Source organism: Oncorhynchus mykiss, chromosome 18 (assembly GCF_057628025.1).
Source record: "Oncorhynchus mykiss isolate SJ-2025 chromosome 18, ASM5762802v1, whole genome shotgun sequence".
NCBI classification, from domain to species: domain Eukaryota; kingdom Metazoa; phylum Chordata; class Actinopteri; order Salmoniformes; family Salmonidae; genus Oncorhynchus; species Oncorhynchus mykiss.
The window spans coordinates 40,462,201-40,488,202 of NC_143039.1; the positions used below are offsets into that span (position 1 = coordinate 40,462,201).

Genomic DNA, 26,002 nt, shown 5'->3' on the forward strand with positions numbered 1-26,002 from the left:
GAGAGAGAGAGAGAGAGATGGGAAGGTAGAGGGAGAGAGAGAGAGAGAGAGAGATGGGACGGTAGAAGGAGAGAGGGGGACTGTGGTATTAAATAGAGAGAGTGAGTGAGACCTAGAGAGAGACCCAGAGACAGAAACCAGGGGTCAGAGATTAAGGCCGGGTTAGTAATTCAATTAAATTCAGTGGGAGTTTTTTTATGACTTACTGTAGCTCACATTTCGTGTGTCTGTGTTTTATCAGTTATTCTGAATAGAGCCTGTTGTTCCCCCAACATGCTGCTGTGATTCATCGTCGCCTAGAATGGACTTTGTCACAGTAATTAATGTAGCTCTCTGGATGGCAGTTGAAATTAGTCTTGTCTTCAAGGTCTAATTAAAAGGAAATTGTCAAACATATTCTGGGTCAAGTTTTCCGAACATGTAGCCATTCAGGAAAGCTTTTCAGGCATGACTGCATCATTAGAGGGCTCTTTCAGACTGACATTTTTTTTGCTATTGAGATTATAATTTTATTTCATTTCTCTAAGGCCATTTTCATTTGATAGCTTGTTTAGTAGTCTTATTAGTCAGCTACTTGACCCATTTTTGCCCGATGCACATTCTAGTCACTTGCCGTGGCCTGTTAATCCTGATGTCGCCGGATCACAATGTATTATTCCCCCTAGCAGTCCTGAATGTCCCTCATCTCCCTGCTTGTTGACCGCTGTAGCAACAGCAGCTCTGTCCTCATAAAGTCAGGCAATGGCCTTTGTCACGGCCCCAGGACGGCTCTAATGGGCCACTCCTCAGACAGACAGCAACTCTCAGAGAATCAGGTTCTGAACAATTAACCGTGAGCTATGGGGCTTAGCACCCCCACTCCATTGTAAGTGATCTAAACCCGTTAGACTGTGACAAACCATTAACAGGCTGCCAAGGCTTCTTTAAATTGCCTCAACAGTTTACATTGAGCTAGAGTGACTGAGTGTGTGTGAGTGTTTGCGAGTGTGTGTGTGTGTGAGTGTGGTGTGTGTGTGTGTATGTGTTTGTGCGTACGCTCATGCATGTGTGCTGTACACGCAGGTGTGTGTGTTATCAGACCACTTCGCCGACTCCATCCTTACATTAACACAGAGTTTTCAGTGCTGTTGAGTTGCTGAATTAGTACTGCCAAATTGTTATTAAGTAATTATCGGATAATGGCCAATTTCAGGGTCTTTTTAGGGAAATCTATCTAACCATTAAAATAACTGAGGTGTTCTCTCACATATCCGTCGTAAATACTGTAGATTGTTAGTGAAAATGGATACATAAGTATTATAATGCAATGGTGTGGGAAATTGACGTGTTTTCAATATACTACTAGGAATTTGTCCAGAATAATTTTGATTGTTTTCATTTGTCATTTGTATGATGTTACCTTTATCTTGGTTGTATCTATGCTTTATCAACTGATTTATTTCAATGATAATGAGTATTGTCTGATAAGCACTTATGAATGTGATATACAACTGCAGTAGAGGAAATTGCCTACCACCTGAATGAACAGTCTATTCAGCCCTTTATAAACTGGGTGGTTCGAGCCTTGAGTGCTGATTGGATGACAGCCGTGGTATATCAGACAGCATACCACAGCATGACAAAATATTTGTTTTTACTGCTCTAATTACGTTGGTAAACAGTTTATAATAGCAATAAGGCACATCAGGGGGTTGTGCTATATGGCCAGGGCTGTATCCAGGCACTCTGCATTGCGTTGTACATAAGAACAGCCCTTAGCCGTGGTATATTGGCCATATACCACACCTTCTTGGGCCTTATTGCTCAATTCATCCGCTGTATAGACTTTGGCAATTACACTGCAATTACTAATAGTGATGCACCGATATGACATTTTTGGCCGATACCGATTTCCAATATTTTCCTTGCAAAAAAAACCCAATACCAATACCGATAATAAATATTTTACATTTTTGCAGCCTTTTAAGCATTCTAGTGCAGTTAAATAGTTAACACACACACATGGATGTAGTGGTCTAAGGCACTGCAGCTCAGTGCAAGAGGTGTCACTACAGTCCCTGTTTTCGAATCCAGGCTGAATCACATCTGGCCGTGATTGGTAGTTCCATAGGGTGGCGCACAATTGGCCCAGCGTCGTCTGGGCCGTCATTGTAAATAAGAATTGTTCTTAAACTTCTTAGAGCTGCAATCACGTTAACGGGGTCGATATGACAACAGCCAGTGAAAGTGCAGGGCGCCAAATTCAAAACAAAACAAAAAAATCTCATAATTAAAATTCCTTAAGCATTCAAGTATTTTACACCATTTTAACGATAAAATTCTCATTAATCCAGCCACAGTGTCTGATTTCAAAAAGGCTTTATAGGAAAAGCACCACAAACGATTATGTTAGGTCACCACCAAGCCACAGAAAAACACATACATGTTTCCAGCCAAAGATAGGAGTCACAAATAGCACAAATAGAGATAAGATTAATCACTAACCTTGGATGATCTTCATCAGATGACACTCATAGGACTTCATGTTACACAATACATGTATGTTTTGTTTGATAAAGTTCATATTTATATAAAAACATCTGAGTTTACATTGCGCGTAATGGCGCGTTACGTTCAGTAGTTCCAAAAACATCCAGTGATTTTGCTGGATATATATCGGTTTACAGAAATACTCATCATAAATGGTGATAAAAATACAAGTGTTACATATGGAATTATATATATACTTCTCCTTAATGCAACCGCTGTGTCAGATTTCAAAAAAGCTTTATGGAAAAAGCAAACCATGCAATAATCTGAGAACGGCACTCAGAAAACATTTATATACAGTGCCTTGCGAAAGTATTCGGCCCCCTTGAACTTTGCGACCTTTTGCCACATTTCATGCTTCAAACATAAAGATATAAAACTGTATTTTTTTGTGAAGAATCAACAACAAGTGGGACACAATCATGAAGTGGAACGACATTTATTGGATATTTCAAACTTTTTTAACAAATCAAAAACTGAAAAATTGGGCGTGCAAAATTATTCAGCCCCTTTACTTTCAGTGCAGCAAACTCTCTCCAGAAGTTCAGTGAGGATCTCTGAATGATCCAATGTTGACCTAAATGACTAATGATGATAAATACAATCCACCTGTGTGTAATCAAGTCTCTGTATAAATGCACCTGCACTGTGATAGTCTCAGAGGTCTGTTAAAAGCGCAGAGAGCATCATGAAGAACAAGGAACACACCAGGCAGGTCCGAGATACTGTTGTTAAGAAGTTTAAAGCCGGATTTGGATACAAAAAGATTTCCCAAGCTTTAAACATCCCAAGGAGCACTGTGCAAGCGATAATATTGAAATGGAAGGAGTATCAGACCACTGCAAATCTACCAAGACCTGGCCGTCCCTCTAAACTTTCAGCTCATACAAGGAGAAGACTGATCAGAGATGCAGCCAAGAGGCCCATGATCACTCTGGATGAACTGCAGAGATCTACAGCTGAGGCTCAATCAGTCGTATATTGCACAAATCTGGCCTTTATGGAAGAGTGGCAAGAAAGCCATTTCTTAAAGATATCCATAAAAAGTGTTGTTTAAAGTTTGCCACAAGCCACCTGGGAGACACACCAAACATGTGGAAGAAGGTGCTCTGGTCAGATGAAACCAAAATGGAACTTTTTGATAACAATGCAAAACGTTATGTTTGGCGTAAAAGCAACACAGCTGAACACACCATCCCCACTGTCAAACATGGTGGTGGCAGCATCATGGTTTGGGCCTGCTTTTCTTCAGCAGGGACAGGGAAGATGGTTAAAATTGATGGGAAGATGGATGGAGCCAAATACAGGACCATTCTGGAAGAAAACCTGATGGAGTCTGCAAAAGACCTGAGACTGGGACGGAGATTTGTCTTCCAACAAGACATTGATCCAAAACATAAAGCAAAATCTACAATGGAATGGTTCAAAAATAAACATATCCAGGTGTTAGAATGGCCAAGTCAAAGTCCAGACCTGAATCCAATCAAGAATCTGTGGAAAGAACTGAAAACTGCTGTTCACAAATGCTCTCCATCCAACCTCACTGAGCTCGAGCTGTTTTGCAAGGAGGAATGGGAAAAAAATGTCAGTCTCTCGATGTGCAAAACTGATAGACATACCCCAAGCGACTTACAGCTGTAATCGCAGCAAAAGGTGGCGCTACAAAGTATTAACTTAAGGGGGCTGAATAATTTTGCACTCCCAATTTTTCAGTTTTTGATTTGTTAAAAAAGTTTGAAATATCCAATAAATGTCGTTCCACTTCATGATTGTGTCCCACTTGTTGTTGATTCTTCACAAAAAAATACAGTTTTATATCTTTATGTTTGAAGCCTGAAATGTGGCAAAAGGTCGCAAAGTTCAAGGGGGCCGAATACTTTCGCAAGGCACTGTATATCCGCCATGTTGGAGTCAACAGAAACGAGAAATAACATTATAAATATTCACTTACCTTTGATGATCTTCATCAGAATGCACTCCCAGAAATCCTAGTTCCACAATAAATGTTTGATTTGTTCGATAATGTCCATCATTTATGTCCAAATTGCTACTTTTGTTAGCTCGTTTGGTAAACAAATCAAAACTGACGAAGCGCATTCACTAGTTGCAGACGAAATGTCAAAACGTTCCGTTACAGTCCTTTAGAAAAATGTCAAACGATGTATGGAATCAATCTTTAGGATATTGTTTTACATAAATCATCAATACAGTTCCAACCGAGAATTCCTTTGTCTTCAGAAAAGCAAAGGAACGCAGCTCCCTCTCATGTGAAATGTGCGTGACCAGCCTGTGGCACTCTGCCAGACACCTGACTCATTCCCCTCTTATTCGGCTCCACTTCACAGTAGAAGCCTCAAACAAGTTTCTAAAGACGGTTGACATCTAGTGGAAACCTTAGGAAGTGCAACTTGACCAATATCCCACTGTGTATTCGATAGGGGCTGAGTTGAAAATCGACCAACATCAGATTTCCCACTTCCTGTTTGGATTTGTTCTCAGGTTTTTGCCTGCCATATGAGTTCTGTTATACTCACAGACATCATTCAAACAGTTTTAGAAACTTCAGAGTGTTTTATATCCAATACTAATAATAATATGCATATATTAGCAACTGGGACTGAGGAGCAGGCAGTTTACTCTGGGCACCTCTGGGCACCTTTTCATCCAAACTACTAATTAACTTGCCTAGTTAAATAAAGGTTACACACACACACCACACTGACTAAAAAGTCATTTTTGGGGCATTTACATATGTCACCATTACCAGTAAATCACAATCAAACCTATTTCTTTCACTTACTTGCTGTGCTGTTTCGTTGTTCATTTGTTCAGTAATTTCATTCTCAACCAGGATTTCTATGGAACTCCGTTTGGGTCTTTGCGTGTCAAAAAACACTATTTGATGTGTCAAATAACACTATTTGACGTGTCTAATAACACTATTTGACCAATCAGGACCTTATTATGACTGCAAATCACATAATAATAATAATAATAATTTTACGCGTTCCTGCATTTTTTCCGTAGTTATTACACATTACACACATTATTACACATTACACATTGATTGATCACTCGTATTTCAAATAATTTAACGCATTCATACATTTTTTACGTAGTTACTACACATTGATTACACTATCCCTCGTATTTCATATGTCACAACGATTCATCGATACGTATGCTATGATGCTGATAAAGTTGTCTCGCTCACCTACAGTGCTGCTCATGAAAAAAAAAAGCTAGCTAGCTCATGGATGCAAACAATGTTCTTCCCCAAAAACATAGCAAAATGACAATCTGTTTCAGTAGCTAAAGTTAGCTAGCTAACTATATAGCTAGGGTGTCATCATCTGAAATAACCCTAAGTTATAAGACCGTTCTTATTTGATTAATGGTGGTCGGACCCATTTATGTGAAGCTAGCCACAATAAGGATTAGCCACAATAGTAGACTTCAAAATAAAAGTATGGCATAATTATACTATTTGTTTTAATTTGCATCACTGTCAATGATATACTTTTATTTTGAAGGCAAACAGCAAATTCCACTATTGTGCCTAATCCTTATTGTGGCTAGCTTCACAACACATAACCGGTTCGTTCGGGCCTCACTATCCAGATGAAGCTAGCTGACCGCTTATAACGTTAGTTTTGGGCAACAGGGTTAAATAGCTGGCAAGCCTTTTATTTTCAAGTTCATTTTCAATAGGTGAACAACAAGTGGCAACCTAGCTAACACTTACTCACAAGGATTCTTAAATCATTGCTAAGAATGAAAATGACTGCAGTTTCTACTGGTCATTGTTTTCAGGCTGGTCGTATTGGTGCTAGCTAGGTACCAAGCTAAAGCTAGCTACCCCAGAAGTTGTGGTCAAACAAATGATGCTTTATTACCAACGCGGTATTATAAACACATTGTTCGTTGCTGGTGTTTCCATGTTTGCAGACTTTTTATACACAGCTTTGACAGTGCTACTGTATCTTTTTTTGACACGCAAAGACCCAAAATGTATGTCGTGAAGCTAATAGCAGTGACGCTATTACTGTGTAACTCTAGTAGGGCAACACCTGACAAATAGTGCACTTGGTAGTGTGAACCGTTGCTCAATCAGTCGGCGAAAGCCAACATCATCCACGACAGAGAACGGTTGTTTGTTATCTTGGCTTTAATGGATTTCACCTTTTGAGTTGTCTCTCTGAAATGTTCTTACTCTTTCAAATGACTGCTGGACTTGTTGACTGCTTGATCCACACAGCAGACATTGTGGGCTAGGTTAGGAATGCTGTGTTGCACGTCTAGTGACATCGATTTTTAACATCGGCGTTAAACTGGACGTCGGGCCGATACCGATGTTGGCATTTTTAGCTAATATCGTCCGATTCCGAAATGTTCACTGATATATCGTGCATCCCTAATTACTACTACATATGGTACGCTGTTTATGTGTGCATTATAATTCATTTGATTAATTTAAGCTTGTTTCACAATAGGAGTGGTCACAGCAATCTATATCACAACCAACTTGTACTGCAGTACTGGTGAAAGTTGACAGTGGTGGAAAAGTTGGTGGATGTTCCACCTTAAAGGCATTTCCTGGTGTGACCATACGTTGGCGTTTGCTACTATTAAACATTAAAAGCCATCCACAGGAATGGGAGCCCGAGACCACACGAATACTCAGAATCGGCCAACCATCGAAACCCCATACGTTTAATTTCCTATTGCATAAGACCCGGCTTTGCAAATTCCTCGCTGTGGTGTTCCACGAATCTTCATTAATCTGTCACCCATGGTTGAAATGAAATGTTTAACACAATGGTGGATGTTTGTGGTGAACATGCAGCAGGATTCAACTAGGGGGATAGTGGGATCCTTGGGCAAAGAAATGAACGTCTTGTCTTCTTACTATTATGTGAGGCCTCAGCTTTACATGGGAGTAGTGTCACTTAGGCTGTGTTTACACAGGCAGCCCAAATCTGATCTTTTGCCAATAATTGGTCTTTTGACCAATCAGATCTTTTGCCCATCATTGGGCAAAAGACCAGAGTTGGACTGCCTGTGTAAACGCAGCCATATTGTGATATGTAATGGAGGATTTGAAAACACCTTGTCTGTGAAATTGTTGTTCAGTGGATCGTGTTGCACCTGTTTCTGTCTCTCTCTGTGATTAGTCTGTGACTAGGCTGAGCAGGGAACATAACTCATCTCGTAGCCAGGGTTGTAAATATTACCCCTTAATTCATGACAGTTCAGTCTGATCATGTCTGGTTCTAGACACACACACACACGGATGGGAGCGAGAACACACACTCACCGATGGATTTTCATATGTGAATTGAAGCTGCTTGGGGCTTTAGTATCAACTTAAAAACACCCAAAACATCTGTAAAACATTACCCCTGATTATTTGCTCTTTCAACGCAACCTAGAATATGAGCATAAGTGATGTTTGTACATGAACCTTCTGGAAATGAAAGAGCTGATAAGGTCTCCTCTCTAATGAAGTTGTGAGGCCACCAACGCACAGACACACACACACATGTACAGTACACACATGTACACACACACACACACACGCATGCATGCACACAGACATGCACGCATGGGAGCAGGAACACTCGCACTCACTCACTCACCCACTCACACACACACATAGACACACATTGCTCCCAGGCTCAGTTGTGTGATCACATCTGCACTTCCCAGCTGCTCTACTGTGTTCAGAGCTTCCAGCTGCATTGTTCTGGGCCTGTTCTGGTCTGTGGGTGGTGCCTCCCTCTCCAAGGACTGACTGATACAGACAGCATAGCGTGAGGGAAGCAGAGCAGGCGTTAAGCAACACACCTTGTTACTGTAAGTAATGACAAGGTCTTCAGCCATCTCGCCCCACAGCTGTGTCTGACTTCCTTTTGCTGGGGAAGCAGAGGAGAATGTAATGAAATGTACTTCAGCTGAACTATAGTTGCTGCTGGATCGTTTGTACTCTAGAAATGAGCTGAATTGTTGCAGGGAATTTTTTTCCATGATTCTCCACTTTCTTATTTTTGGACCTTCCACAATGTGTTGTTGTGGCACTATGAAATCACTTCTTCAACTAGTGTTGTTATGGGACAAGAGCTTGATGGTTCACTTCCATGTCGGCACACCACCATCACTGTACTCCTGACACATTATTGAACCTTTGGTTACCTCTGTGAAACATCAAGATCTTCAATGGAACCAGTGCCCAATTGTACAACCAAACCAAGTCCTAGGCTTACTACCAAAGCACACAATATTGACATGTGGGATTATGGAAACGTCTCAACCGCTCTGCAGTCTCCAGCAGAGATCCAGTTTGACGCAGACCTTGGTTCAAATACTATTTGAGGTCTTTCAAAATACATTGAGCGTTTGCTATAGTCTGCCTGTGGTGCCAGACGGCCAGGGTTTGCAGTTTTGTGACTATTCTATTGGTCCATTACGCCAGGTACTGTCAGCACAGATAACGTCGTTTGAAATGATTTAAAATTGTATTTGAACCCAGGTCTGGCATGTGTAGTTGTAATGTTGCCGCATTGCTCGTTTCAACGCAGCGATCGTTAGTTTGTTGTGTGAAAGGAAATGTAGAGCTTTGGTTTGTAGGAGACGTTCTGCTCCATTTACCAGCTCTCTTTGATGACTTCAGCAGCACTAATTATACAGGCGCCCGCCCGCCGCCGTCACCACGGATGCAATCTCTAAGTGCGTCACCCCCCCAACCTTTTACTCTGATATCTCAATGCATCGCTACGGAGTCGCTTACCAGCCTCCACAATGTCTCACTAGAATAATGCTGAACCTAGCCTATGTTTTATGATGGTGTTCTATGGAAATGGCTCTTGGGAAGGTATATAAAGGGAAGTTCACAGTTCACAGTAATATGTAACATACGTTTGGGTCTCCGTAGATTGCTTTGTCGTCTGATGTGATATCTCGGTAAGGTAAATAAATCCTTACATGAAAGCCAATGTTTCTCTGTAAAGGAATGCATGCTACTCGCCTGTAGTGTCAGATTCTATTGGGGCCTCAATTCATCGGGAAATATCACTGTTGAATTTTTTTACACGAGTGTACATTGGACTGGCTAATATTATAAGATGAACAGTTGTACTTTTAATCTTCATAGTCATGCATGCGCATATCTTTACATATTACATTTCAGTCATTTAGCTGATGCTCTTATCCTGAGCCACTTACAGTGAGATCATTCGTCGAAAGGTAGCTAGGTAAGACAACCACGTATCCCAGTCATAGTAAGGAAACCTTTCTTCAATAAAGCTGCGATTAGAAAAGTCTGTGCAAGTTAAAAAAACACGTGCGAATGTTAAGTGCAAGAAAGGCGAGGGTGTTCATTTATTATAGATTTTTTTTGCCATTGTTCTACCCAGACACAGACTGTCTCTGCTGGGCTTGATACTTTGCATGCAGACAATGAGACACAAGGGGAGTTTTGGTTTGTCGAGGGCTGGAATAAGGTTCTGCTCCATTTACCTTTCTGAAACATTTTCCCCTCAGAATGGGACTCTCTCTCTCGCTCTCTATTCTCATTCAACTGTGATGTTTTGTCATTCCACCTCATTCCAAAATGGCTTGACGGAGCTTTACCTCCTCACTGCTGTCCGCCCACTCCATCCTGGTCATTTCACAGCTACATTTCTCCACTTTATTCACTGTTGCCTTCAGGCATGTCTCAAGTAGCGAGGGAATGACCCCTGTCATTACCCCTCTCTTAATGGCCGTCGCCAACTGGTCAAGTTGCAGTCGGGAAGCCCAGCCTACTTCTACAATTTATCTTCTTAAAATTGATTTGAAACCTAACCTTAACCACACTGCTAGACTTATGCTTAAGCCTAACTTTAAATTAAGACCCTAAAGCAAATGTTTGTTTTCATACATTTGTACCATCTAACCAATTTTGACTTTGCAGCTTGACCATGTATTGAGAACCTCTCTAAACCCCTGCTCTTTGTCTCTCTTCCCACCTGTCCATCTCACACCACCTCAGCCATGCCAGCCCCTGCCATGTCCCTAGCAACCTCACACACCTCCTATGACACTCTGAACAGAGTGCCCCTCAGGTTGCTTCATGGCTATTGGATTATAGGTTTTTGCCTCCAGCCTATGTGTGTTAAATTAGGATTAAGGTTAGAATTAGGGCAAGGAAATCTGATCCTGGAACTGTGCTGAATGGCACTTCACTCCTCGGCACATGGTGGTGTCAGAACAAACTGACCCTCACATACTACGGTCTCTCTGACTGCGGTGATACAGTACCTCACACAAACCCACAGCTGCAGGCCAGCTGACGTGACTCACATAAACTTACACAGACTGGATCACAGACTCTCGGACACACGCATGCACGTATGACGCAAGCACTCATGACACACACACACACACACACACACACACACACACACACACACACACACACACACACACACACACACACACACACACACACACACACACACACACACACACACACACACACACACACACACACACACACACACACACACACACACACACACACACACACACACACACACACACACTCCCGCTCACACTCCGACAGCTTAGCCCCAGGCCTCCTTTCTCAGTACAAGATCGTTCATAACAGCTCAGGTTATTCTGAGAAGCTTCTAATCAGAGAACGAAAGAGAGGGAGTTCTAACTACAATAGTTACTCTACCTTTCATAGGTCTCAGGTTTCTTACTCGTTGGTGCTGGGAGACCTCCACCTTCTTCTTCTTGGCTTCCTTGGATGGCAGTAAATGAGTCATAGGAAGGGGAGTAATGCAGAACAACAACGTTGGGCACTCGCGGAGGTCAGGTTCTCGAGCTCCCAGTAGAACCTCTGTCAACGTCTGCAGTATTTTTCCACGAATTAAGAGGCCCTGTGCTGCTCCCCACATTCCCACCCCCTCTCCCATCACCCTTCCTTGGCTCGGTACCGGCCCTCCCTCGAATTCCAAGCATCTGGTCAGTTCTAGGAAACGCCTACGACCGTCAAATGGAAGGACATGGGAGCCTCATGTTTGTACCGAGCCCTGTGAATAATGTGTCACTCATAGAGAAGTTGTTGCTTGAGTAGCCGGGGAGTCTCGGTCTTGGTTGTCAATAGAGATCTTCTAGGAATTCTGGGGGAGTGTAGTAGTTTCTGTTCTGCTTTGACTCCCCACTCTTTGTAGCTTTCTATCTCATTCCTGTCTCTTTTCAGTGTGGATTCAGGGACATTAGTAGGATATTCCTCCCGAGTCAGATAAACAGGTCAATAAACTCAAAAGGGCAGGTAATTAAAGTATTTACGGAACACTCAAAAATCTCTGGCAATCAAAGAAAATATACAGTAACTTGCCATGTAATTTTACTTTCCCATATACATTTGCCTGTGAATGTAGCTATAATTTGGTACATTTTCTAATACCAATAAAACATGTTGACAGTGGCATTAAAGTCAGTGACCAAGGAGAGCGTTGCTATTAATGGTTGTCATCTGGGTTGTTTAGATGAGACTGTGATCACTTTGCACCATGGGAGAACCATCGACAGTGCATTCGCAAAGTATTGAGATGAGAGTATTGAGGAGTTTCTCCCATTTTTCTCTGCAGATCCTCTCAAACTCTGTCAGGTTGGATGGGGAACGTAGCTGCACAGCTATTTTCAGGTCTCCACAAAGATGTTCGATCGGGTTCAAGTCCGGGCTCTGCCTGGGCCACTCAAGGACATTCAGAGACTTGTCCTGAAGCCACCCCTGTGTTGTCTTGGCTGTATGCTTAGTGTCGTTGTCCTGTTGGAGGTGAACCATCGCCCCAGTCTGAGGTTCTGAGCGCTCTGGAGCAGGTTTTCATCAAGGATCTCTCTGTACTTTGCTCCGTTCATCTTTGCCTCGATCCCGACTAGTCTCCCAATCCCTGTCACTGAAAAACATCCCTACAGCATGATGCTGCCACCACCATGCTACACCGTAGGGATGGTGCCAGGTTTCCGCCAAACCTGACGCTTGGCATTAAGGCCAAAGAGTTTAATCTTGGTTTCATCAGACTAGAGAATCTTGTTTGTCATGGTCTGAGTCCTTTAGGTGCCTTTTGGTAAACTCCAAGTGGGCTGTCATGTGCCTTTTACTGAGGATTGGCTTCTGTCTGGCCATTCTACCATAAAAGCCTGATTGGTGGAGTGCTGCAGAGATAGTTGTCCTTCTGGAAGGTTCTCCCATCTCCACAGAGGAACTCTAGAGCTCTGTTAAAGTCACCATCGGGTTCTTGGTCACCTCCCTGACCAAGGCCCTTCTCCCCCGATTGCTCAGTTTGGCCAGTGAGCCAGCTCTAGGAAGAGTCTTGGTGGTTCCAAACTTGTTCCATTTAACAATGATGGAGGCCACTGTATTCTTGGGGATCTTCAATGCTGCAGAAATGTTTGTTTTGGTACCCTTCCCCTCATGGCTTTGTTCATGTCTATGACATGCACTGTCAACTGTGGGACCTTATATAGACAGGTTTGTGTGACTTTCCAAATCATGTCCAATCAATTGAATTGACCACAGGTAGACTCCAATCAAGTTGTAGAAACATCACAAGGATGATGAATGGAAACAGGATGCACCTGAGCTCAATTTCAAGTCTCATAGCGAAGGGTCAGAATACTTATGTAAATCAGGTATTTCTGTTTTAAAAATTTTATAAATTTGCAAAAAAAATAGCATGTTTTCACTTTGTCATAATGGGGTATAGTGTGTAGATTGATGAGGAGCAAATAATAATTGAATACATTTTAGAACAAGGCTGTAATGTAACAAAATGTGGAAAAAGGAAAGGGGTCTGAATATTTTTTCTGAATTTCTGAATTGTGTGTGTGAGTTCCAGTGTGTGCATGTACACGCCTATGTGTGTGAATCAGGGTGGGGAACCTTAGCATTACAAGGAGAAAAAACACCATCCTTCCATCCCTGTTGATTTCTCCATGATGAAACAGCTGGCTTCATGTCACCCCTGTCCTCAAAGTGACGTCAGTCCACTGATTCATCCCAGAGCCCCTATCAGTTTCGATACAGAACTGGCCCGTCCACATTCATCTGCACTCTTCCTTTTTGCTGTGAGGGAATGAAATACAGAGCAGAATATTTGGATGAAAGTTGGGCCTTATTTGCATACCCACCCACATAAGCAGTCTTGAGCCATTCCCTTATAAAACGTCAACATTAGTCCAGGGTATCTGCCCTGTTCTAAGTAGGTCTTGAGTCTCAATTGAAGTCCCGAACCCCTTATGGCACTAAAAAATGAGTTAACTGTTAACGTGTCAATCTTGAATAGTTATTTGTGAAGGTATGCACCAAGGCAGTAGATATGACCACACAAAATGTCAGACTGCTCCCCCCCACCCCCACCCTCTATCTTTCTTTCTCTCCCTCTCCATCCCTCCATTCGGTGAGTAACCCTGCCCTGCCAGTCCGTCTGTCCTGGAGCTGTAATCTGCTAATCCACAATCGATATCTGCCTAATCTCTTTTCCACAGATAAAAGCGGCCTTTCTGATAATTATGTTTTCTTCCACACGCCACAGCCCTTCTCTCTCTCGCTGCTTTGTTTCTGTCTGTGGGATGTTTGTATTGATTCAGTTTGCCCACTAACCTGCATGCCTGCTGCCCACATTCATGACCATGTATTCTACTGTAAACCAAACTACATGAGTTGAATGAGGACACAAATTGCTATTAGAAATCAATGTGCAAAATGTGGCATAATTGAGCTGGGACCTATTTTTTAAGTGATGCACTGAAAATCGTTAATTTGGTCTGAAAACGTCAATGTTAAAGTTTAATGAGGGGAAAACACCCTCGTGGGTTTGGTGTGTCTGTGTAAATTTTCCCTCAGAAACGGTTGTATTGCTTGACATACTGTATCTATCTATATATGTTTGTGCCATTTAAAATGCTTTGCATAACACATTTGTTTTCATAAATAATGCTACAGTTCCATTTCTCACCCTGAAGTCAAGGATCATTTTGATAATTGAGATGGCTGAAAACTGAAGCCCAGGAATTAGTGGACTCATAGGTTGAGCCACAGTCTGTGTGTGCAGCTGACCAAAGAGCAGACCAAAGAGAAGAACCTTTACCATCCTGCTGCTGTCCATTGGACTCCACTGTCATGCTTATAGTCCTCCGTAGTGGGTAGAGCCTGGCCCTTGTAAACGCCACGATAGTGGGTTTGATTCCTTGGACCACCTGTACATAAAATATATACACGCATGCCTGTAAGTAGCTTTGGATAAAAGCGTCTGCTAAATGGCATATATTTAAGCAATCAGGCTGAGGGGGTGTGGTATATGGGTGTGACATTTATTTCACATTGGTAACCAGTTTATAAAATATACTATAAACTGGGTTGTTCAAGCCCTGAATTCTGTGGGCCAGTATACCACGGCTAAGGCTGTTCTTAGGCACGACGCAACGCAGATTATAGCATCTAACGGTGTCCGTTTGTAGCTGGTAGTATATATAGAGAGTGATTTTTCCCTCAAGCACTCTTTACCCCAACACCACGTGATGTCTCTCTGCTCTGAACGGCCACATACTCTGCACATCTGATGTGGGTGGAAAGTGTTCTCTATGTTGTCTTTTCATAGTGAGAAGAGCTTAATTGGTCAGGTAGAATGTTCTATGTTGGGAAACATTGCTCCCTATGTCGAGGCAAAGCACCCAGAGTGGCTATTTAGAAGGATCTTAAGTCACGTTTGTATTTGAATGTTTTTCAGTGCTGGTCTCTCATGGTTACACAGAAAAACAAGTCTGTCTGCTTGCATTTAACAAGCACAATACATTTGCAATTTGATTTGTTATGATGTATCATCATTTCTATATTTCTTAATTCCATTATTTTGCTTTTAGATGTGTGTATTGTTGTGAATTGTTAGATATTACTGCACTTTTGGAGCTAGTAACACAAGCATTTCACTACACTTGCAATAACATCTGCTAAATAGGTTTATGTGACCAATACAATTTTAATGAATTTGATTTGATTTCAATTATACAGGATGTTGATATACTGTCACTACGGACAGTCTTTTACTTCCAAGAGAAAAGTGAATGCTTGAAACATACCTTTTCAGACTTTACCAATGAACCCGGAAGAAAAACCTACCGTTATCTTATAGTTTTATAAAGATATGGAGTAATATTCAAGGTTACTGATTGGTTCAGAAGTCAAATCAGACCACATTGATGAAGGAGAGTTTGAACCGGGCGTTAGGTCCTTTGGCAGCCAGTAGGGGGAATCGACTCCACAAGCTACAGCCTGCCTGCCGTACCCCTCTCCCCGCTCCTTTCTCTGGCTGTGGAAATACTGCAGCCCCCTGGTCTATGTCTGGATCTCTTTCTTGCTCGGAGCCGACTCAAGTCCCTCCTACCGGCTGTGGAAGGAGGAGGCAGTCAGCTCACATTGCAGGACGAGCCCCCTTTACCGCCCTGTTACAGTGTGGAAGAGAGAGAGAGAGAGAGAGAGAGAGAGAGAGAGAGAGAGAGAGAGGCAGGCTGCTGGGAGGAGTGACTGAGAGCGAAGCAGGCAAGAAGAAACAAGGAACACATTTTAGAAGAGCAGGAAAAGGGAGGATCGCAGACAGGAGACTCTCTGGATTGTCTGTCTGTTGGGCACCTGGGACACTGTCATTGTGCTTCTCATTATATTTTTTTCTCTCTTTTCCTCTGAACCAGTGGACCGGTGGAGATTCCTTTTTTTCTTGGTGCCATATCAATTAGGAGCTGGGATTGTTTCTGTGTAATCTGCTTTTCTCTGGCTGAACTGTTACACACTGAGATTGCTCCTGCCTGATACTGACTCTTCCCAAAGTGTATCTGTTAGCACGCCGCTGAGGATATATCCTGTGTCCGACAGTACAACACAGAGCAGCTGGGATATCAGACTACAGAGGAGAGAGAGAAAGAGAGAGAGAGAGAGAGAGCTGTGAGAGAGAGCAGCCGATTGAGCGACAGAGTGTGAGAGAGGTTGAAGCCGAGGAGCGAGGTAAGCTATAGCAAGACAGCTTAAATAGAAAAGTGATCTATCTATCCTCCCCCTTTTCCTTGTCTTTCCTTTTCTCCTCTCCCACACTGTCCTGTGCCAGCAATTTGTTCGCAGGACTGCCTAAAGCCACTGCCACCTGCTCCTCCTCATCCTTCTCCTCTTCCTCCTCTACCTCTCTTCTCACGCGTTACTATCCGACACCAGCCAGTGAGGGACAGACAGGACACGCAGCAGCTTCCGTTTGTAACACTCCAGGAGATTTAACTAAAAGGCGTCGTCAGGCAGGATCTACCCCCACAGAGGCAACCCCTCTCCCCAGCCACTCTCTGTCAGACGAACCCTGCCTGCTCCGGAGGACCAGCAGTGATACAAGACACCAGTGTGGACGGGGGAAAAAAAGGGACCTACAGTCAGAGAGCCAAGCCCCAGTACTACTACCGCTCGTCCTCCGCCTCCGCGCAACCATTCCCTGCCACGGCGCTAAGGATTCCAGCTACATGGGCAAGCGATTGGAACAGCAACCAATGTACCCTCAGTACACATACTACTACCCCCACTACCTCCAGACCAAGGTAGGACACACATAACTTCAGTACCTTTAACCTCCCTTCCTCCCCCCATCCTCCTCCTCCCACCTCCCTCGTCAGTAAACTTTAAGCTCCCTCCCTCCCCCATCCTCCTCCTCCCCCCTCCCTCGTCAGTAAACTTTAACCTCCCTCCCTCCCATATCCCTACCCCAAACCCCCTTCCCTCCTCCATCCTCCTCACCCCCCCTCCGTCGCTCCTCCTGTCAAGCCGCTGAGTGGGGATGTGGTGTGATGGATGACTGGCCTTGGCCGTGATGGTTTCATATGGCAAGTGGCTTGCTGGGGTTTGCATGTCTCTGTCACTTGGTGAGGGATCACAATGCTAGTTTGTCCGCCCTCGGTACGGCTAGTGGAGCTGTCCGGAAGGTTGATTAATTGAGGCTAACTGGATTGGAGTTTTATAGTGAGAACCACAATGGAAATAAGCCTACAGGCTTTATTGTGTTTTTAATGTATGTAATGTTGTCTACGGCTGGAGGAGCCTACCGCTTTCAATTATCTAACATGCTGACCAGACCGCTCGTGTGCCATTGCGTTTATGTTGATTTTGTCCAACCACACGATCAGGACACGCAGGTTGAAATATTGAATTGAACTCTGAACCAACTATATTAACTTGGGGACATGTCAAAAAGCATTAAACATTCATGGCAATTTAGCTAGCTAGCTTGCTGTTGCTACCTAATTTGTCCTGGGATAAAAACATTTGGTTGTTATTTTGCCTGAAATGCAGAAGCTCATCTACTCCGACAATTAGTCCACAGATAAAAGAGTAAACCGAATTAGTTTCTCGTCATCTCTCCTCTTTCAGGCTCTTCTTCTACTTTGGACTTGTTTACAGAAATATTATTTCAGTTATAATTCACTGTATCACAATTCCAGTGGGTCAGAAATGTACATACACTAAGTTGAATGTGCCTTTAGACAGCTTGGAAAATTCCACACAATGATGTCATTGCTTTAGAAGCTTCTGATAGGCTAATTGACATAATTTGAGTCAATTGCAGGTGTACCTGTGGATGTATTTCAAGGCCTACCTTCAAACTCAGTGCCTCTTTGCTTGACATCATGGGAAAATCAAAAGAAATCAGCCAAGACCTAAGAAAAAAAATTGTAGACCTCAACACAAGTCTGGTTCATCATTGGGAGCAATATTCAAATGCCTGAAGGTACCACATTCATCTGTACAAACAATAGTATGCAAGTATAAACACCATGGGACCACACAGCCATACAGCCTCAGGAAGGAGATTCTGTCTCCTAGAGATGAATGTACTTTGGTGCGAAAAGTGCAAATCAATTCCAGAACAACAGCAAAGGACCTTGTGAAGATGCTGCAGGAAACAGGTACAAAAGTATCTATATCCACAGTAAAACGAGTCCTATATCAACATAACCTGAAAGGCTGCTCAGAAATGAAGAAGCCACTGCTCCAAAACCGCCATAAAAAAGCCAGACTAAGGTTTGTAACTGCACATGGGGACAAAGATCATACTTTTTGGAGAAATGTCCTCTGGTCTGATGAAACAAAAATATAACTATTTGGCCATAATGACCATCGTTATGTTTGGAGGAAAAAGGGGGAGGCTTGCAAGAGCACAATCCCAACCGTGAAGCACAGGGGTGGCAGCATCATGATGTGGGGGTGCTTTGCTGCCGGAGGGACTGGTGCACTTCACAAAATAGATGGCATCATGAGGGGGGAAACTTATGTGGATATATTGAAGCAACATCTCAAGACATCAGTCAGGAAGTTAAATCTTGGTCGCAAATGGGTCTTCCAAATGGACAATGACCCCAAGCATACTTCAAAAGTTGTGGCAAAATTGCTTAAGGATAACAAAGTCAAGGTATTGGAGTGGCCATCACAAAGCCCTGACCTCAATCCTAAATTAAATTTGTGGGCAGAACTGAAAAAGCGTGTGCGAGCAAGGAGGCCTACCAACCTGACTCAGTTACACCAGCTCTGTCAGGAGGAATGGGCCAAAATTCACCCAACCTATTGTGGGAAGCTTGTGGAAGGCTACCCGAAACGTTTGACCCAAGTTAAACAATTGACAGGCAATGCTACCAAATACTAATTGAGTGTATGTAAACTTCAGACCTACTGGGAATGTGATGAAAGAAATAAAATTTCAAATAAATAATTCTCTCTAGTATTTATTCTGACATTTCACATTCTTAAAATAAAGTGGTGATCCTAACTGACCTAAGGCAGGGAATTTTTACAACGATTAAATGTCAGGAATTGTGAAAAACTGAGTTTAAATGTATTTGGCTAAGGTGTATGTAAACTTCCGACTTCAACTGTATATGCTCCTAAAAACCAATGAGGAGATGGGATTGGCAGGTCTTGCACCGCGTCAAGCGTCACAAATAGAACCAAGTTGTATTTTAGCGCCTGACTACGCAGACACTCGTTGACGCACACGCGAGCAGTGTGTGTGCAATGATTAAATAACACGTTTGTGTACATTTATTTTTGCAGCACTCACGCACGCGTTGCGAGCAGTGTGGTCCGCATGTAATACATTCAATCAATCAACCAATGAGATTACTACCCACCAATATCTCCTACCTTTAGTAACACAATAAAAGCCGTATCTCCTATCCTGGCTCAGCAATGCCTTCATCATGATAACCGACATGTTGGCCAGCACGTAGGCTGACAGTAAACTGTCATCCGCCATGGCTGCCAACGTTTGCTCTAGCCGTTGTACGCATCACTAACTCTGGCGTGGAAACCTGGACTCTGGTTGGTGGCTGATGGGGGGACAGTCGAGAAGACTAGAAGTCCTCCGTCATCAATAAGATACACTAATGCAGATAAAGTATTTTGTCATCTTCCCCCCCCCCCCATTGTGAAGAGCTGCTGAGGTAGCTAACTAGAGGATACTAGAGGAGAATATCCCCACCTGGTAGCCCACTGGTTTCTCTTCTGATTTATGGTTTAATACATTTGTGCTGCTGCCATATGGTTTCCCTCTCACCCTGCCCCCTCCCCTCTCTATCCCTCTTTCTTCCACCTCTCCCTCCCTCTTTTTCTCTGTCATATCTCAGAGGAGCTCATCTCAGGTCTCTCATTCAGGAGTATGCTCTGTTAAGTTCATGTTTTAAGTATCCCTATATTTCTGTCACTACGGTGCCGTCACTGTTATTAGTACGCCTGGTGGTAGTCTCACTGTTGATGGACCTGGTCTGAGTGCAATGGCAACCATGTTTTGTGAAAATATGGTGTAGTAAACGTTGTTAACTAGTGACTCCCCTCCCAGCTTCGGATGTTTTCACTCACGAGACTCCCAGTTAGATAGCCAATGTTCCTTTTTTCCCAAAATATTATTTTTGTAGGCGAAATAGCTCCGTTTGTTCTTCACGTTTGGCTGAGAAATCGATCGGAAATTGCAATCACGAAAACGCCGAAAAATATTCCAAATTAGCTCCATAATATCAACAGAAACATGGCAAACGTTGTTTAGAATCAATCCTCAAGGGACAATTGGTTTTTCAGTAGGACCGATTGGAAAAATGGCTACCTCTGTATTTTACGCGAGAATCACTCTGAGAGCCATCAGGTGACCACTTACACAATGTAGCCGCTTACGGGTATTCTTCATCATAAATGCGTAAAACTACGTCACAATGCTGTAGACACCTTGGGGAATACGTAGAAAAATTAATCTGGTTGATAGCCCATTCACTGCTCAATAGGGACGCATTGGAACGCAGAGCTTTCAAAACATGAGGCACTTCCGGATTGGATTTTTCTCAGGCTTTCGCCTGCAATATCAGTTCTGTTATACTCACAGACAATATTTTTACAGTTTTAGAGTGTTTTCTATCCTAAGCTGTCAATTATATGCATATTCTAGCATCTTGTCCTGACAAAATATCCCGTTTACTATGGGAATGTTATTTTTCCAAAAACGAAAATACTGCCCGCTAGTCACAACAGGTTATTAAACTGGAACCTAGTTGTTGTGTCATTTTAAGTTAACATGCCCCTCATCCCTCCTTTCCTTCCTCTGTCCCTCCCTCCCCACTCCACTGCAACATCCCCCCACCCCTCTTTATCGTCACCCCCTACTCAAGGTCAGCGCAAACAGGATCTTGCCTCCGTCAGCGATTGATGTATACTTGAGTGCGATATCCATGTCATGCAAACTCGTCCACCCAACAGCTGCGAGCAAGCCAAATAGCAGGGAATTTTCCAAGAAAGGGTTTCATTTTCCTGGCTCGTTACTCCAGCTAGTGCCAATTAGTGGTATGTATACCCTATGTACACTACCGTTCAAAAGTCTGGGGTCACTTAGAAATGTCAACAGTGAAGAGTCTCCTCTTGAGATTGGTGTTTTGCGGGTACTATTTAATGAAGCTGCCAGTTGAGGTCTTGTGAGGCATCTGTTTCTCAAACTAGACACTCTAATGTACTTGTCCTCTTGCTCAGAAGTGCACTGGGGCCTCCCACTCCTCTTTCTATTCTGGTTAGGGCTAGTTTGCGCTGTTCTGTGAAGGGAGTAGTACACAGCGTTGTAGGAGATTTTCAGTTTCTTGGCAATTTCTCGCATGGAATCGCCTTCATTTCTCAGAACAAGAATAGACTGACGAGTTTCAGAAGAAAGTGCTTTGTTTCTGGCCATTTTGAGCCTGTAATCGAACCCACAAATGCTGATGCTCCAGATACTCAACTAGTCTAAAGAAGGACAGTTTTATTGCTTCTTTAATCGGGACAACAGTTTTCAGCTGTTCTAACATAATTGCAAAAGGGTTTTCTAATGATCAATTAGCCTTTTAAAATGATAAACTTGGATTAGCTAACACAATGTGTCATTGGAACACAGGAGTGATGGTTGCTGATAATGGGCCTCTGTACGGCTATGTAGATATTCCATAAAAAATCAGCAGTTTCCAGCTTCAATAGTCATTTACAACATTAACAATGTCTACACTGTATTTCTGATCAATTTGATGTTATTTTAATGGACAAAAAAATGTGCTTTTCTTTCAAAAACAAATACATTTCCAAGTGACTCCAAAGTTTTGAACGGTAGTGTATGTATGGGACTGTGACCAGGGCCAGTGATGTGAGAGCAGAGGGCTCTCTGTCTCTTTGACGGAGAGTGCAGGGAGGTAGAGCTGCTATCCCATTAATTATCATTGATTGGTAGAGTAGAGGAGAGGAGAGGGCCTTGGCAGTTAGGTGGGCAGGTTGGGCCCCAGCATCAGATGGCAGCCGCTTGGCCTCACAGGCAGGACGCCTGAATTAAGCTTCCGTCTGCAGTCATCCATGTCCGTCTGTTAATCTTCATTTCAGCATGCTCTTGATATGGCCTCATTCTCCCAAACGATCATAAATAACTGCAAGTGATGATGAGGGGGGTAGGGATTCTAGAGAACGTAACTCATACCAAGTTGTCCTTTCCGACTCCATTTTATGACGCATATCTGCAATACTTGTCTGTCCGCCGAGGAATATATAGAATCTACAGAACATCTGGGTTCTATTAGGATGAAAAGCATATTAAGAGTTAAACACTGTCTTACGCCTTCTTTGTACGACAGGATTTCATAGTCGAAAAGGTGATTTCAATCTCCATGAAATGTCTCATATCTCCGCATATAATTCAGTGGACCCGCTACTGTTCGATGAGCACATTCCAGTTGACGGCGAGGATTAACATGTACAACTCAGAAATTAGATGAAACAATAACATTTTGGCCCTCTATTTATTAGTGCAGTGGAGCGTAGCATGCGCTTCTCTTGAACAAGATTATTGATTCCTGAAAGAGCATTTTTGTGGCATGTTTTATAAGGGGCGACGGTGAAGGGAGCCTGCAGGACAGTGCGTTGATAAGGGAATCGTTTAAAGGCTGGTTTCTATTCCCATCCGGCTCTATGAATGAACGGAAGCACCACTGAATCTCTCTCAGATACTGTACGATACTTTTTGGATCATAGTGACTAGGATTTCCCTGAATTTTCTGTAGTTGAGTATTTGTTTGATTTGAATCATAAGTGAATGATAGATATTTCACAAATGAGGAAATTACAGTAAATGTATGTCCCCTGAACAATTAAGCCTCACAGATCAATTATGTCATTTAATGATAGTTATTATGGGTAATGTGTGCATTTCATCCAATAGCTATGTCTGTTGGCAACGTTCTGCATGCCTTGGCATGTCTCATGATGATCCTTATCAACTTGAAGTGACAGCTATTTTTGTTTGCGCCTGAAAAAAATTCCAGTTCCAAGTACAAGTTGCGGAAGATCAAGATAACGTCACAGTAGATATATTTGAATGTATTTTTTTTTTTAGCCCATGGGAAATCCCTTTTCAATCCATTTCCTTTCGATGAATTGCCTTGCTAATGCAGAGAAAGTCATCATCTTCGGTATAGGCTACAGTAGTCACCTGCATTACAGTAGTCTACTGTAATCTACCGTATTACTATGACACGTCAATCAAGAGATCCGACAGACAGGCAGAGACACACACACACACACACACGGTCAGCGTTACAGTCACGCTAGTAGAGCATACAGAGAGAACCCGAGAATGCTGAGGAGCAGACACAGAGATAGACACAGGCTAATATGGGCTCCCGAGTAGCGCAGCGGTCTAAACGAAATGAAATGAAAATCAAATTTCATTAGTTGCATGTGCCGAATACGACAACCTTACAGTGAAATGCTTACTTACGAGCCTCCAACCAACAATGCAGTTTCCAAAAATATGGGCAAGAATAAGAGAAAATAGTAACAAGTAATTAAAGAGCAGCAGTAAAACAACAATAGCGAGACTATTTACAGGGGGGTACCGGTACAGAGTCAATGTGAGGGGGCACCGGTTAGTTGAAGTAGTATGTACATGTAGGTAGAGTTATTGAAGTGACTATGCATAGATGACAACAACAGAGAATATCAGTGGTGTAAATAGGGGGAGAGGGGTGGGGGTCAATGCAAATAGTCTGGGTAGCCATTTGATTAGATGTTCAGGAGTCTTATGGCTTGGGGGTAGAAGCTGTTAAGAAGCCTCTTGAACCTAGACTTGGCGCTCCGGTACCACTTGTCGTGCGGTAGCAGAGAGAACAGTCTATGACTAGGGTGGCTGGAGTCTTTGCCAGTTTTTAGGGCCTTCTTCTGACACCGCCTGGTAGGAAGCTTGGCCCCAGTGATGTACTTGGCCATTCGTACTAACCTCTGTAGTGCCTTGCGGTCGGAGTCCGAGCAGTTGCCATACCAGGCAGTGATGCAACTGGTCAGGATGCTCGATGGTGCAGCTGTAGAACATTTTGAGGATCTGAGGACCCATGCCAAATCTTTTCTCCTGAGGGTGAATAGGTTTTGTTGTGCCCTCTTCACGACTGTCTTGGTGTGCTTGGACCATGTTAGTTTGTTGGTGATGTGATCCCTGGTCTAAGGCACTGCATCTCAGTCCTAGAGGCATCACTACAGACCCTGGTTTGAATGCAGGCTGTATCACAACCGGCCGTGATTGGGAGTCCCATTGGGCGGCTCACAATTGGCCCAGCGTCGTCCGGGTAGGCCAAGTAAGGCCATCAATGTAAATAAGAATTTGTTCTTAAAACTGACTTTTGACTTAAATAAAGGTTAAATAAAAAAAATATTTAAAAAAATATCCAGGGCCTTAAGTAAACACCAATCAATGGAGCCCATTGAGTGGCTCTATGCCTGTGTCTGTCTGGACCTTGGGCTCCATTCATACTCTCTCTGATTCCTTATAGTGGGAGGGTGGGGGTGGGAGATGGGGGCCAGAGGGAGGGATAGAGGGAGGGGCCGGTTAAAAGCAAGGAAAAGGGTTTGGTTACATTACACGGGGGAAGCCATTGTGCTGCAGAAATAACAACAGGCCCATCTAAATCCTGCTGCTTTCAAGCCTGTCTAAGAGCCGTTGGCTGGCCAGTTCTATATCCCCATTCTGGGTGTAGCCTTTCAGTGTAGCCTCATCAAAGGCAGAGGAAATCATGAGCTCTACACTTTTTTGTTCAATTGAGTTTTAATGGTGGATATGCTGTGAAACTAGGCTAGGAACCTACACTATACAGTGCATTCTGAAAGTTTTCAGACCCTTTCACTTTTTCCACATTTTGTTACGTTACAGCCTTATTCTTAAATTGATTACATTTTTGCAAATGTACTACAAAATAATAAACTGAAATATCACATTTACATAAATATTCAGACCCTTTACTCAGTACTTTGTTGAAGCACCTTTGGCAGAGATTACAGCCTCAAGTCTTCTTGGGTATTAAGCTAAAAGCTTGGAACACCTGTATTTGGGGAGTTTCTTCATTCTTCTCTGCAAATCCTCTCAAGCTTTGTCAGGTTGGATGGGGAGCGTTGCTGCACAGCTATTATAATGGTGTCTCCAGAGATGTCCGGGCTCTGCCTGGGCCACTCAAGGACATTCAGAGACTTGTCCCTAAGCCACTCCTGCATTGTCTTGGCTGTGTGATTAGGGTCATTGTCCTGTTGAATGGTGAACCTTCGCCCCAGTCTGAGGTCCTGAGAACTCTGGAGCACGTTTTCATCAAGGATCTCTCTGTACTTTGCTATGTTCATCTTTCCCTCAATTCTGACAAGTCTCACAGTGAAAATTATGCTGCCATCACCATGTTTCACCGTAGGGATGGTGCCAGGTTTCCTCCAGACGTGACGCTTGGCATTCAGGCCGAAGACTTCAGTCTTGGTTTCATCAGACCATAAAATCTTGTTTCTCATGGTCTGAGAGTCCTTTAGGTGCCTTTTGGCAAACTCCAAGTGGGCTGTCATGTGCCTTTTACTGAGGAGTGGCCACTCTACAATAAAGGCCTGATT

General features: G+C 43.1%; 1 protein-coding gene across 6 annotated transcripts in view; it reads left to right on the forward strand.

Annotated features, from left to right (window-relative positions):
* LOC110496032 (RNA binding motif, single stranded interacting protein) overlaps positions 1 to 26,002 on the forward strand; it is a 276,061-nt gene that overhangs the window by 17,685 nt on the left and 232,374 nt on the right. For 2 of the 6 annotated variants that reach the window (XM_090208424.1, XM_090208425.1), the window contains exons 1-2: positions 16,023 to 16,576; positions 16,781 to 17,148. The exons of 1 other annotated variant lie outside the window; for it this stretch is intronic. In XM_090208424.1, the coding sequence (XP_090064550.1) occupies positions 17,074 to 17,148 (75 nt within the window). In that variant the 5' untranslated portion in view covers positions 16,023 to 16,576; positions 16,781 to 17,073. 3 more of the 6 variants (XM_090208426.1, XM_090208427.1, XM_090208429.1) reach the window with 3 other exon arrangements.